General features: G+C 47.0%; 1 protein-coding gene across 2 annotated transcripts in view; it reads right to left on the bottom strand.

The window, feature by feature from the left end:
- Positions 1-15,946, bottom strand: part of KDM5A (lysine demethylase 5A) — a 461,230-nt gene that overhangs the window by 119,870 nt on the left and 325,414 nt on the right. For both annotated transcript variants that reach the window (XM_030214276.1, XM_030214277.1), the window contains one exon: positions 10,740-11,095. In XM_030214276.1, coding sequence (XP_030070136.1) covers positions 10,740-11,095 — 356 coding nt within the window. The remainder of the gene's footprint in view (positions 1-10,739; positions 11,096-15,946) is intronic.

Genomic DNA, 15,946 nt, shown 5'->3' with positions numbered 1-15,946 from the left:
GACAGAGGAGCATGGATGGGCATGGATTGGAAGGGCAGGACTCAGGGAGCGCGGAATTGCTGGATAGGGATGAATGGAGGGGACAGATGGGCATGGATGGATATGGATTGCAGAGCAGGCCTCAGGCAGAGAGGGGAAATGCTGGATAGGGAAAAATGGAGGGGCCAGGTGACAGAGGAGCATGGATGGGCATGGATTGGAAGGGCAGGACTCAGGGAGAGGGGAATTGCTGCATAGGGATGAATGGAGGGGACAGATGGGCATGGATGGATATGGATTGCAGGGCAGGCTTCAGGCAGAGAGGGGAAATGCTGGATAGGGATGAATGGAGGGGGCAGGTGACAGACAAACATGGATGGCCATGGATTGGGAGGGCAGGGCTCAGGGACAGAGGGGAATTGCTGGAAAAGGATGAATGGAGGGGGCAGGGGACAGATGGCCATGGATTGTGAGGGCACGGCTCACACTCTCTCTCTCATATACAATGTCTTTCTGACTCTCACTCTCACACACTCTGTCTCACACTGTATCAAATTCACTCTCTATGTGCCACACAGTCACTCACACACTCGCTTGGTCTCATACACTCACACAAACAGAGAATCTGTGTCTCACACACACTCTCTCTCTCGCCCACACACACACACTTGCACACACTCTCTCACAAACACACTCACACCCAGACTCACGCTCTCTCACAAACACACTCACACCCAGACTCACGCTCTCTCTCACACAATCACACTTTCACTCTGACTCTCAAACAGTCATTCTCACATACTCTCTCCCAAACATACACACTCCGAGGAAAACCTTGCTAGCGCCCGTTTCATTTGTGTCAGAAACGGGCCTTTTTTTACTAGTCATTTATAAAGATAAAGTGCTTATTCAGAGGAAAAAGCCTCTAGAAGCCTCCGGTAAATACTTTCATAATTTCAATTTCGTATTTTACTTCGGAGAGCTGGGCTTCGTCATCACTGGCTTTCAAAAAACCTCTTTTAATTCGTTTTATTCTTTTTTAAAGCTAAGTAGTCAATTAGAAAAGTATTGGTGCTAGCTCTTGTAACTGTAAGAAGAAACGATAATCTAGAAAACTAATAAAGAATAAAAAAGAATAAAACGAATTAAAAGAGGTTTTTTGAAAGCCAATGATGACGAAGCCCAGCTCTCCGAAGTAAAATACGAAATTGAAATTATGAAAGTATTTACCGGAGGCTTCTAGAGGTTTTTTCCTCTGAATAAGCACTTTATCTTTATAAATGATAAGATTGAAGAATAGTGCTGTTTTGTGACGCCATATATAACAATCTCCCTACTCTGTTTTGATAGAAAATAGATGGAATACCAACCCGTTCCTTAACTGGGAACACGGTCTGCAGCTGAACTTGAAAGTTGTCTTGACCACTACCATCTTTCCTGGGGACCAACTGTAGAAAAATATCAGAGGGAGGATGGGCAAATTTGAGAGTAGCTTTCACAAATTACTTTGAAGACCCACTGATCCAAACTTATCTGGGCCCACCTTTGGAAAAACTGCAATACCTGTCCCCCCATCAGAGGAACTGGAGCATGAGCCCCCAAAACCTCACTGTGCTATCCCAGCACCCACTGGAGCCTCTCAGCTTCCTCTATGACCACTCCAGAAAGACAGACTCCAGGGTAAAAATCTACCACACTGAAAGCTGCTAACCCTAAACAGGCCTATATTTTCAGGCATCTTGGAAATGGCCCCTGGCCAACTGAACACTTGCTGTCCTAGGGCAGTCATCCGGGAGAAGCAGCACCTTGGATTCTGAGAAATTCTTCACCAATTGGTCTAGATACTTTCCAAACAAAAATTCCCCCTTACAAGGTAACTTACTGAGATGGCCCTTAGAAGCTATGTCTACTGCCAAGCTCTTAAGCCATATTCTTGGCCAACGAGCATATGAGATTTTTAGAGGCAGCAAACAGAAAGAAGCTCTCGTCCGCAGCAAATCACAAACACAGACCAAAGCAAACATGATAAAAGTCCAAAAACCTTTATAAGTCCCAACAAGTCTTTATTGCACAAGTCCTGACATGGCCACGTTTCAGCAAATTGGCTGCATCAGGGGTAAATACAACCAACAAAAATAAAACAACCATATATTAAAAACTACAAATATAAAACACATGTACAACACATATAAAAATGAATAAAAAAGCTTTAAAGAGTTCTATGAACATACTAAATTTATAAGAATGCAAATCATTGATAATAAAGAGATACATGGAAACAGCTGATACAAACTGTTTAACCCATTAGAATGCATTGTGCATCTGGTGACTAAGCGAGAGTATATTTTGAGACATCTGTCAATCTGAAGCTGTTTAAACCTTGTATTTGCCCCTGTAATCTAAAGTACACAGGTAAGACCAAATATACATTAAATAAGAGAATCATTGAACACAGAAGTGCAATTAAGAGGTATACTGGAGTAACCATTAGTGGAACATTCCTTTAATTTAATCGTAAGTTTGAAAATTTTAGATTTTTTGCACTTTAAAAACCAAAAATATCCTTGCGAGGTGGTGATATTGATAAAATATTAATTAGAACAGAGCCTAATATTTAATTTTAACACAATGCATCCTAATGGGTTAAACAAGGAATTAGATTTATTAGCTTGTATTTAAAATAAGCCATGCGTTTTTTTTACATTGTCACCATAATTTAAAAATTTAATTAAAATGTTGATAAGCTGTCTTATTTTTATTCATGTATTTATGTAAGTTTCATTCATGTAAATATCTAATTTATATATTTTATCCACACCAATTATTACAATTTCACTTCTTAGCATTTCACAGTCATAATCCTTGCTTTAATCATCCCAAGGATACTGATGACGTCACTGAAACGCTTCCAAGATGGCCACTGGAACACATGGAGTTTTTAGCATATTTTAGCAGTGATTTTTTTCAAAAATTACATTTTTGAGGAGGGCATTTCATGTAGATTCAGAAGCCATCATTTATTTGACAGTTTTATTTTTACCAAAATTGTGTTTTTTCAGCATTTTTATAAGCCTTGGAGATCCTGATTGCTTTCAAATTAACAAACTGGACCACAGAAGTCTATTTATTTTAAGAGCTTATCACCTAATTTTTACTAATCATTTGTTCTGAGTTCAGCGCTACGCTTTTGAACCAGTATAAAAGCAGCCTTTGAATGCAATATGGCAGATTGAACTGCACGACGTTAGGACCCGAAGGTGCTGCTCTGCCTGTGCTGACTTGGATTGAAACTATGGTTCCAAGTAAGTTTATCTTTTATATATATATATATATATATATATATATATATTATTATTTTTTTAATTGGTTTTAAGCTATCTTTTGACTCACTTAGCTTACTGAGCTCTGATTTGCATTCCTTAGGCTGTCTTGGATGAATTTCTGCCAAACAGGAAGACAATCAGAATACCCCTGGTTAGGTAGCTGTCTCATTACACTTGTGCACGTGTTTTTCATTCAGTATGGCAAAATGCCACGCTCCTACGTTTCTGGATTATTAGAAGCTTTTAGATGAATACTTTATTTATATATTAATTTATAAATAATTTGTATCAGCTATTTCTATGTAAAATGTAGTAGATTGGTGATGCAAGATTTCCCTTCACTAAATCCATGTTGGCTTTGTCTCATTAATCCGTGCTTATGTATATGCTCTGTAATTTTGTTCTTTATAATAGTCTCTACCATTTTGCCTGGCACCGATGTCAGGCTCACCTGTCTGTAATTTCCCAGATCATCTCTGGAACCCTTTTTAAATATCAGCATTACATTGGACACCCTCGAATCTTCCAGTAGCATGCTTGATTTTAAAGATAAATTACATATTCCTAACAATAGTTCTACAAGTTCATTTTTCAATTCTATCAATACTCTGGGATGTATACCATCCGGTCCTGGCAATTTGCTACTCTACAATTTGTCAAATTGCCCCATTACATCGTCCAGGTTTATAGAGATTTCATTCAGTTTCTCTGACTCGTCAGCATTGAATACCATTTCTGGTATCTCTCCCAAATCTTCCTCGGTGAAGACCGAAGCAAAGAATTCATTTAATCTCTCCATTATGGCCTTGTCTTCGCTGAATGCCCCTTTTACCCCTCGGTCATCTAATGGTCCAACCGATTCTTTTGCCGGCTGCTTGCTTTTAATATACCTAAAAAAAGTTTTTACTAAGCATTTTTGCCTCAAACACAATCTTCTTTTCAAAGTCTCTCTCTGCCTTCCTTATCAGCACTTTGCATTTGATTTGCCATTCTTTATGTAGTTTCCTATTATTTTCAGTTGGATCCTTCTTCCATGTTTTGAAGGATTTTCTTTTAGCTCTAATAGCTTCCTTCACCTCACTTTTTAACCATGCCTGCTGTCGTTTGGTCTTCATTCTTCCTTTTTTAATACACAGAATATATTTGGCCTGGGATTCCTGGATGGTATTTTTGAATAGCATCCACGCTTGACGTTTAATTTTGCCTCAAATGCAAGCTTCTTTTCAAAGTCTCTTTCTGCCTTCCTTATCAGCGCTTTGCATTTGATTTGCCATTCTTTATGTAGTTTCCTATTATTTTCAGTTGGATCCTTCTTCCACGTTCTGAAAGATTTTCTTTCAGATCTAATAGCTTCCTTCATCTCACTTTTTAACCATGTCAGCTGTCATTTGGTCTTCCTTCCTCCTTTTTTAATGGTAAAATTATGTATAATCATACCTGATAATTTTCTTTCCATTAATCATAGCTGATCAATCCATAGACTGGTGGGTTGTGTCCATCTACCAGCAGGTGGAGATAGAGAGCAAACTTTTGCCTCCCTATATGTGGTCATGTGCTGCCGGAAACTCCTCAGTATGTCGATATCAAAGCTCCATCCGCAGGACTCAGCACTTAGAGAATTACACCCACGAAGGGACACTCTGCCCAGCTCACCACCGCCGAAACGGGGGAGGGGAATTAACCCAGCTCATCCCCACACAAGTGGGGGAGGGGAATCCGTCCAGCTCATCCCCGCAGAGCGGGGGAGGGACACCACACCCGCCGATGCGGGGGGATCTGGCTTATCCTGCAACCGCAACCGCGGGAGGAGCTGACTGACCCTAACACCGCCGAAGCGGGAGGGGTACAAAGCTGCCCTACAGCCGCACGAAGCAGGAGGGAGTGCCGGCAGAATTTATGTCTCAATCCAGCCCCGTAAAACGGAGGGGAGAGGAATGCAGCAGCTCACTGTAACACAAACTCGTCTCAACTCTTGAAGAATCCAAGTGAAAGAAGAACTTGAACACGAAGTCCTCCTGAAGTAACTGAAGACTAAACTTGAACCTGAAATGCAACCAGAATAAAAACAGTACAGATATCTGGGAGGGGCTATGGATTGATCAGCTATGATTAATGGAAAGAAAATTATCAGGTATGATTATACATAATTTTACCTTCCATATCATCAAGCTGATCAATCCATAGACTGGTGGGATGTACCGAAGCAGTACTCACCCAGGGCGGGACATTGAAATCCCTGACCTCAACACTGAAGCTCCAAACCGGGCCTCCGCCCGTGCAGCCGCAGTCAAACGGTAATGCTTGGAGAATGTATGAGCCGAAGCCCACGTTGCCGCCTTGCATATCTCTTCCAAGGAGACGGATCCGGCCTCTGCCATCGAGGCCGCCTGAGCTCTCGTGGAGTGAGCCTTCAGCTGGATAGGCGGCACCTTCCCCGCGGCCACATAAGCCGCTGCAATGGCTTCCTTGACCCATCTTGCCACTGTAGGCTTAGCAGCCTGCAGACCCTTACGAGGACCTGCAAACAGGACAAACAGATGATCCGATTTCCGGAAATCATTGGTCACTTCCAAGTATCTGATGATGACTCGTCTCACATCCAGATATTCAAGAGCGGAGTACTCCTCTGGGTAGTCCTCCCTACGAAAGGAAGGGAGACAGAGCTGCTGATTCACATGGAAGCGAGAACCAATCTTGGGCAGGAAGGAAGGCACTGTGCGAATAGTCACTCCTGCCTCAGTGAACTGCAGAAAAGGCTCTCGACATGAGAGCGCCTGGAGCTCGGAAACTCTTCTGGCTGAAGTGATAGCCACCAAAAAGACTGCTTTCAACGTCAGGTCTTTCAGAGATGCCCTCGACAAGGGTTCAAAAGGCGGCTTCTGCAATGCTCTTAGCACCAGGTTGAGATTCCACGCAGGCACCACTGAGTGCAGAGGAGGGCGCAGGTGATTAACTCCCTTGAGAAAGCGCACCACATCTGGCTGCGAAGCCAGGGAAGCACCCTTCAGGCGGCCCCTGAAGCAAGCCAGAGCCGCTACCTGGACTTTAAGGGAACTGAGCGACAGGCCTTTCTCCAGACCTTCTTGCAGGAACGCCAACACTGAAGAAATTGGAGCAGTGAAGGGAGAAAGTGAGCCCGCTTCACACCATGCTGCAAAGATACGCCAAACCCTGGCGTAAGCAGTAGAAGTAGAGCGCTTCCTCGCTCTCAGCATAGTGGCGATGACCTTGTCTGAGAAGCCCTTCTTCCTCAGACGCTGCCGCTCAATAGCCAGGCCGTAAGACCAAAGGGAGAGGGATCCTCCATCACCACGGGACCCTGATGTAACAGGCCCTGCTCCACTGACAGCCGCAGAGGATCGTCGACTGAGAGCCTGAACAAGTCCGCATACCAGGGACGTCTGGGCCAATCCGGACCCACCAGGATTACCCTGCCGGGATGCTTTGCCACCCGGTCTAGCACCCTGCCCAACATGGGCCAGGGCGGGAACACATAGAGGAGCTCTTGTGTCAGCCACTGGAGAAGAGCATCTACTCCCAGGGATCGAGGGTCCCGTCCTCTGCTGAAAAAGCGCGGCACTTGGCCATTGGCCGAAGACGCCATCAGATCTAGGCTCGGCTGGCCCCAGCGCTTCGTGATGTCCAAGAACGCCTGAGCAGATAGTTGCCACTCTCCGGGCTCCAAGGTATGGCGACTGAGAAAGTCCGCCTTGACATTCATGACTCCGGCAATGTGGGCCGCTGAAAGCTGCTCCAGGTTCGCTTCCGCCCACTGGCAAAGACTCATAGCCTCCTTGGCTAGAGGGGCGCTCTTGGTACCTCCCTGGCGGTTGATATAGGCCACAGCCGTGGCATTGTCCGACAGGACCCGTACAGGCTTCAACACCAGTACCGGGATGAACTCCAATAACACCAACCGAATGGCTCTGAGTTCCAGGAGGTTGATAGACCACTTGCCTCTGCAGGAGACTAGAGCCCCTGCGCTGTCCTTCCCAAGCAGTGGGCTCCCCAGCCCATCAAAGAGGCGTCTGTCGTGACGACAATCCACTCCGGGGTCACCAGAGGCAATCCTGCAGACAACTTGTCTGTCTGCGTCCACCAGCTCAGCGCCTTGCGCACTGCTGGGTCCACGGGAAGGCGCACAGCATAATCCTCCGACATCGGAGTCCAGCGCAGCAGCAGAGATAGCTGTAGTGGTCTCATATGAGCACTGGCCCAGGGCACTACTTCCATCGTGGCCGTCATAGAGCCCAACAGCTGCACGTAGTCCCAAGCCCGAATAGGAGAGGCTACTAGGAACTAGTCCACCTGAGCCTGAAGCTTGACAATCCGATTGTCTGGCAGGAACACTCTGCCCACTTGGGTGTCGAATCGAACTCCCAGATACACCAGGGACTGAGTCGGGCGCAGCTGGCTCTTCTTCCAGTTGATGATCCATCCCAGGGAGCTCAAAAGAGCAACTACCCGGTCCATAGCTTTGCCGCACTCTGCATAAGAGGGGGCTCGGATCAACCAGTCGTCCAGATAAGGATGGACTTGTACTCCTTCCTTTAGCAGGAAGGCCGCTATGACCCCCATTACTTTGGAAAAGGTCCGCGGAGCAGTAGCCAACCCGAAAGGGAGGGCTCTGAACTGGAAGTGTCGTCTCAGGACTGTAAAACGCAGAAAGCGTTGGAGAGGAGGCCAGATGGGAATATGCAGGTACGCTTCCTTGATGTCCAAGGAAGCCAAGAACTCTCCTGCCTTGACTGCCGCTATAACAGAGCGGAGAGCCTCCATGCGAAAGTGCCTCACTTTCCAGGCCCGATTGACCCCTTTGAGGTCGAGGATAGGCCGGACAGAACCTCCTTTCTTTGGAACCACAAAGTAAATGGAGTAACGTCCCTTGCCAATCTGATTTTTTTTTTTTTTTTTTTTTTTTTGGCACCGGAACGACCGCACCCAGGCGGATCAGGTTGTCCAAGGTCTGCTGCACTACCACAGCTTGACCGGAGACTTGCAGGGAGAGAGTACAAACCCGTCTCTTAAGGGTTGGCAGAACTCTAGCTTGTAGCCGTCTCTGATGACTTCCAGCACCCACGCGTCTGAAGTTATAGTGGTCCACTCGCCCAGAAACGAGGACAGCCGTCCTCCAATCTGCACTGGGGCGTGGACCAAGGCCCCGTCATTGGGTACGAGACCCTGGGGGAGGACCGGAGGGAGCACCTCCGGGACGGCGGTCTCTGCGAAAGGAATGCTGCTTGGGGGAGAAATTCCTCTTGAAGGAAGAGGGGGCAGAGGAACCCGACTTGCCCGGGCGGTACCGATGGGCTTCCTGCAACCGTCCTCTGGAGGTATCGGGACGAGTACTAACCCGAGCCCTGACCTCTGGTAATTTCTTGCCCTTAGACGTGCCGAGATCGGTCACGATTTTGTCCAGCTCGACCCCAAAGAGCAGCTTGCCTTTAAAAGGCAATCTAGCCAGGCGGGATTTAGAGGCGTGGTCAGCAGACCAATGTTTCAGCCAAAGCCACCGCCGCGCAGAGACTGTCTGAGCCATGCCTTTAGCTGAGGCTCTCCAGACATCATACAGCAAGTCTGCCAAATAGGCTAAGCCCGATTCCAGGGCCGGCCAATCAGCCCTCAAGGAATGATCCGAGGGGGAAGCCCGCTGCACCATAGTCCGGCACGCCCTGGCCACATAGGAGCCGCAAACTGAGGCCTGCAAACTTAAAGCAGCTGCCTCAAAGGACGACCTTAAGGCCGCCTCCAATCTTCTGTCTTGGGCGTCCTTTAGGGCCGTGCCACCTTCCACCGGCAACGCCGTTTTCTTAGTCACCGCAGTGATTAAAGAATCCACGGTAGGCCACAGATAGGCCTCACGTTCACTCACAGCCAAAGGATAGAGGCGGGACATAGCCCTAGCCACTTTAAGGCTCGTTTCCGGGACATCCCATTGAGCCGCAATTAAGGTGTGCATGGCATCATGCACGTGGAAGGTTCTAGGCGGGCGCTTCGTCCCCAGCATAATGGCAGAGCCAACAGGGGCTGAGGGAGAGACGTCCTCCGGAGAGGAAATCTTCAAAGTGTCCATGGCCTGTAACAACAGGTTGGGCAAATCCTCTGGGCTAAAAAGCCGCGCTGCAGAGGGGTCATCCGCTCCATCCGAGCGGGGATCTATCTCCTCCAAGGAATCCGCAAAGGATCGTTGGGAGACCTCAGACACGCTGCCCTCATCTACATCGGAGACAAAAGTCCTCCAAGGCCTGGAAATCAACCCGAGGGCGTTTACCTCTGGGAACCTCAACCTCTTTATCAGAAGAGGGAGCAGGGGCAGCGTTTTGCATGAGGAAAGCCTGATGCAGCAGCAAAACAAACTCGGGGGAGAAACCCCCCAGACTGTGCACTTCCGCAGCCTGGGCAACAGCCCTAGACGCACTCTCAACCGGCGCTCGCAATAGCGGGGGAGAGACATGCTGCGCATCCAAAATGGCGTCCGGCGCGAAACTCCGTGAAGGAGCCGCGCGGGAAGAACGGCGCTTAACTTTAGCCGCTTTTGTGCCGTCGCCCAAATTAAGGGCGTTCATGGCATTAATGTCTCCAACCTCAAGGGCGGCCCCGAAGAAGCCGTCCGAGCCGCGTGGCCGGCCAAGATGGCGGAGGCGAGGAGCGGGGGATGGGCGTTTATGGCGGGAAAAAACCGCCACGCCGGAGGAACGACCGGGACATTCATTGGTCACTAAACTATCACGCATCAAGGGCGAATCAGGTTGTAAAACCCCCGCATCCCCTCTAGAAGCGCTCCAGCGATCCGGGGAGCGACCCTTTGCGCCCTCGCCCTCCGACGCCATTGCCACGAGGAGAAGAATCGGGGAACCCCCTGCCCGCTATAAAAAGGTAAAATTACCTGCTTGCCGCTCCGAGCTGTAACGAACTGGTGTCCCAGTGAGTAGCTGCAATGAACGTTTAAAGAAACGTCGAATTAAACGCCTTTAAAGACGTTTAAAAATTTTTTTTTTTTTTTTTAAACGGAGCCAGCGGGAGGGGGGAGAAAAGGAGGGACCTGGCACCACCAGGTTTGCACTTGCTCAAAAGAGCCCTCAACCCCAGGCCTCAACAAAACCTAAGGATTAGGCTTGGAGGCCTAGCCAGAGCTGCTGCTGTGTGTGACCACCACCTGCTGAGATAGAGAACATACTGGGGAGTTTCCGGCAGCACATGACCACATATAGGGAGGCAAAAGTTTGCTCTCTATCTCCACCTGCTGGTAGATGGACACAACCCACCAGTCTATGGATTGATCAGCTTGATGATATGGAAACATGGAATACATTTGGCCTAAACATAACTCACCTTTAGTTCAAATTAATATATTCCTAATAGTCTGAGTGTTTATAAATTTTTCAAAGCCATTTTCCAACATTAGGATTAAAAGGCAAAGTATAAAAAGGCACTCACCTTGCTTGCAGACAGACTTTAGCTTTCTCTTCCCATCTCTCAGAGACAGTAAGAAGCTCCTGCAGCTCTGCCATGGCTTTCTCTACAGCATGATGTGGTGCCAAACCCACACCGGAATCAATCAGCTTCTTCATCACATCCAGGGTAACCCTCTGTGGGTCCGAGAGTGTGAGCCGGACCTCATCCAGCCAACGAGCCTGCAACAGCTCTTGTTTAAGCCGAGGCAGCTCAGGAAGCTCTACATAAAGGCCACTTCCCAAGTCGATCAGAGCCTGTAATTTGGAGGAGTCTGGCGTTTCATCCATCATTGCTTCCTGTGCACGCTCATGAAACTCTTCTACATCATCCAGCAAGTTCTGAAATTTAAATAATAGCCTTTTGCATGGTCATCCAGCAGTTGAAATAAAATTACAAATTTGACAGTATCACTTTTTCACTAAAATTATAGACACAAGAGTCAGAAACTATAAAAGTTACAAGATACCAAAGTATTTTCCAAATTAGGAGAGACACAGAACAGCACAGTAATGCTAAAGGGGTTAAAGTATTTCTCAACAAAAAATATAATACAAGGTAATCAATGTGTACCCCAGAAGCTGTACCGAGATGTAACACCACCTACACGTGAGTAACTTACATTTCTCAAAGGACAAGCAGGCCAGTTGTATGCTCACAGTTGGGAATCCCTACAATGAAACTCGGAAAATAGGGACTCAAAACATCAAGCCCTTGAAGACAATCAACCTGAAAACTATTTACATTTTTTTTTCTGAGAGAAAAGGACATTTCTCTGGGTAAGTGAACATTTTTTGTACTCTGTGCTTTGCTGATCTAAAGGTTGGGGTTTAAATTATGTAAGGTTTATTGATAAAGACATTTAAAATTTAAAAAAGCAAACTTTATTAACTAGTCGCCTTATCCTTTTTCCCATAATTTCTAAAACGTGAACCACAGCATACAGCATGAACAGATAGCATCTGGAAAGCATAGCAGGGCCTAATTAAGTCTCTGATCATACGAATGCACGGGCACAATCCTCCCACAGAAGTACCCCAATTTGCATGCTATTAGCTCTGATCATCGAGGATTTATTTCCCCGCGATTTTCCGGTGCTAATTTTACAGCTTTGTTTGAAACAACGCGGAAAAATTGACCATCGGGGCCTCCGTGTCACATGTATGATTACCTCCCTGTTGGCGAGAGGTTATATGCATGTGCTCGATGCAAAGAGCTCCTAGCTCTCGGATAACAAGTCCATTCTCTTGAGACTAGGGTAGCAGACTTGGAGGAGCTGAGGGAGACAGAAAGGTACACAGAAGAGGCCTTCAGGGACGTTGTAGAGGTCCCATTTGCAGTCTGGCACCCCTGTGCTGCCCTGGAGGAGGGAGGTCTCCTACAAGGAGAGCATCACCCTGGTGAAGTAGGAAGTAATCCTGTAGCCAGGACCTGCCCACTAGGGGATGCAATATCCTCTCACACTGAGGATGTGTCTCCAGGAGTTTCTGCCCAGGAGGGAAAAGTTAGGACAGTAGTTGTAGTTGGTGATTCGATTAATAGGAATGTAGATAGCTGGGTGTTTGGTGGGCGTGAGAATCGCCTAGTCACTTGCCTGCTTGGTGCAAAGGTAGTGGACCTCACGTGTCACCTAGATAGGAATTCAGATAGTGCTGGGGAGGATCCTGATGTCTTGGTACATAGGGGTAGCAATGACATAGGAGGGATGTTATGTAACCCAAATTTAGGCTCTTAGGTAGAAAGCTGAAATCCAGATCCTTTAGGGAAGCATTTTCGTAAATGCTCCATATGCAGGACCCAAGAGGCAGGCAGTGCTCCACAGTCTCAATGCACAGTTGAGACGATGGTGCAAATATGAGGGATTTAGATTTGTTAGAAACTGGACAACAATCTGGAAAAGGGGGGACCTGTTCCAAAAGGATGGACTTCAACTTTACTGGGATGGGACCAGGATGCTGGTGCTAACTTTTAAAAAGGAGATAGAGCGATAGAGCAGCTTGTACACTAAAATGGGGGGGGAGGGAGCCAACAGTCACCCGGAATCGTATGATTAAGTGTGGAGTATCCTCGAAGGATACTATTGAAACAAGACATTTAGAGAATTCCAATAGATAGATTTCAATAATGGCGAAAAAAAGCCAGGAGTGTTTAACTTAAAAGCAGCTTGTAGATTCTAGGAAAAACCACAATTTGAAGTGTCTATATACAAATGCTAGAAGCCTAAAAAATAAGATGGGAGAGTTGGAGTATATAGGTATATAAGTACATAAGTAAAGCCATACTGGGAAAAGACCAAAGGCCCATCAAGCCCAGCAACCTATCCCTGACAGCGGCCAATCCAGGTCAAGGGCACCTGGCAGCTTCCCAAACGTACAAACATTCTATACATGTTATTCCCGAAATTGTGAATTTTTTCTAAGTCCATTTAGTAGTGGTCTAAGGACTTGTCCTGTAGGAAACCGTCCAAACCCTTTTTAAACTATGCCAAGCCAACCGCCTTCACCACGTTCTCCGGCAACGAATTCCAGAGTTTAATTACACGTTGGGTGAAGAAATATTTTTTTCTTATTGGTTTTAAATGTACTACACTGTAGTTTCATCGCATGCCCCCTAGTCCTACTATTTTTGGACATCTATAGTTAACAACATAAGATCTAACGAACACTGAGTTATCACTGAGTTCCACTAGGCCAAGTATTGATCATTTCTAGAAATCTAGGCTCCTTATTTATGCGTAAGCCCCTCGGCAGCGCTGGACATGGCAATATTCAATCAACGCGACTGAGTGCAGCTCTGCTCTAGTCAGTGTTTTATGCAATCTCTATACCTCGTCCCAATCACAAGCCTGTTGTTGCTGTGCATCAGAAAACAAACGAGGAAATCAAATTAGGCTGTGGATAGTATATGTGCATATATTATGGAGTACTTTTGTAATAGAACGTATGTAGTAATCGTACTCTAATACAAAGCGATTTTCCCCTGAGTGAACTAGATTTTTATCAGTAGTATAGGGGTGATGGTTGCTGCCTACTGGGAATCCAAGGTGGGACTCTCTGAGGATCGCATTTCCGAACTCTTGGGTGGGGCTCGTTTTAATGCCAAGAAGTGTAGAGTGATGCACTTGGGGTGCAAAAACCCAAAAGAGAGATACCGGATAGGAGGAGAGAGATTAGTAAGCTCGACTCAGGAGAGAGACCTTGGGGTGTTGGTGTCAGAGGATCTGAAGGTGAAGAAACAATGCGACGACGGCCGTAGCCAGAAGGATGCTAGGCTGAATAGAGAGGGGCATAACCAGCAGAAGAGAGGAGGTGTTGATGCCCCTCCAAGTCGTTGGTCAGGGCCCACTTGGAATATTGTGTCCAGTTTTGGAGGCCGTATCTTGCTGAAGATGTAAAAAGACTGGAAGCGGTGCAAAGAAAAGCTACGAAAATGGTACGGGATTTGCGTTGCAAACCGTACGAGGAGAGACTTGCTGACCTGAACATGTATACCTTAGAGAACAGGAGAAACAGGGGTGATATGATAAAGATGTTCAAATATTTGAAAGGTATTAATCCTCAAATGAACCTTTTCCAGAGACAGAAAGGCAATAGAACTAGAGGACATGAATTGAGGTTGAAGGGGGGCAGACTCAGGATTAATGTCAGGAAGTATTTTTTCACGAAGAGGGTGGTGGATATGTGGAATGCCCTCTTGCGGGAGGTGGTGGAGATGAAAACGGTAATGGAATTCAAACATGCGTGGGATAAACACAAAGGAATCCTGTGTAGAAAGGAATGGTTCCATGGAATCTTAGCAGAGATTGGGTGGCGACGCCGGTAATTGGAAACAAAACAGGAGCTGGGCAGACTTCTACGGTCTACGCCCTGATCATGACTGAATAGAAAGGGATGGGCTGGAGTGTAAATTTTAAGGGGCTTCGATGTTAGCTTCAGAACTTAGTACAAGAACAGTACTGGGCAGACTTCTACGGTCTGTGCCCTGAGAGGGGCAGGGACAGATCAAGCTCGGGTATAAATGTGGAGTATCGCATGCCATGTGGGATGGGTTTGTCTTGTTGGCCAGACTGGATGGGCCGTGCAGGTCTTTGTCTGCCGTGATTTACTATGTATATGTTACTAAGGTCTAGGGCCTTGCTGTCACACCAGATAGCAAACCTTCTCCATTTGAAAAGATAACACCTCTTCTGGAATCTTTAATGGAAGCAGAGCAAAACTCGGGAGACACCCTCTGAAAGACCCAAGGAGGCGAATTCTAAGTTCACAACATCCAGGCCGTGAGAGCCAGAGACTGGAGGGCTGGGATGTAGATGCGACCCCTCGTTCTGACACTACAATCTCCACGGTCCCTCGGAGGACAACTCTAGAAGAAGAGGGAGTCAATTAGGACGCGGCCAGAAGGGTGCAATCAGGATCATGGTTCAGTGGTCTTGCTTACGTTTCAGCAAAGTCTTCTCCATCAAAGGTATGGGAGGATATGCATACAGAAGGCCTGTTCCCCAATATAGGAGAAAGGCATCCAACACTAGTCTGTTGTGGGCCTGAAGCCTGGAACAGAACTGAGGGACCTTGTGATTGATCTCAGCGGCAAAAAGATCCACCGAGGGGGTGCCCCACACTCTGAAGATCTGGCGAGCTACGCCCATGTTCAGCGACCACTCGTGAGGCTGCATTATCCTGCTCAGCCTGTCGGCCAGAATGCTGTTTACACCTGCCAGATAAGTGGCTTGGAGAAACATGACATGAATGCGTGAATAAAGTCACATCTGGACAGCTTCCTGACACAGAGGGCGCGATCCGGTGCACCCCTGCTTGTTGGTGTAGTACATCGCAATCTGTCTGTTTGAATCAAGATAATTTGGTTGGACAGCCAATCTCTGAAAGCCTTCAGAGCATTACAGATCACTCATAGTTCCAGGAGACTGATCTGAAGGCCTGTTTCCTGGAAGGACCAGGCTCCTTGAGTGTGAAGCCTATCTACATGAGCTCCCCACCACAGGAGGGATGCATCCTTCGTCAGCACTTTTTGCAGCTGAGGAATTTGGAATGGTCATCCCATGGTCAAATTGGATCGTCCACCACGGAAGAGAATTCTGAAACTTGGTGGACAGTTGGATTACATTCTCTAGGTCCCCTGCAGCTTGATACCACTGGGAAGCTAGGGTCCAATCAGCTGATCTCATATGTACACGT

Source organism: Microcaecilia unicolor, chromosome 9 (assembly GCF_901765095.1).
Source record: "Microcaecilia unicolor chromosome 9, aMicUni1.1, whole genome shotgun sequence".
Classification (NCBI taxonomy): Eukaryota; Metazoa; Chordata; class Amphibia; order Gymnophiona; family Siphonopidae; genus Microcaecilia; species Microcaecilia unicolor.
This window is presented reverse-complemented; position numbering and strand designations above follow the sequence as displayed.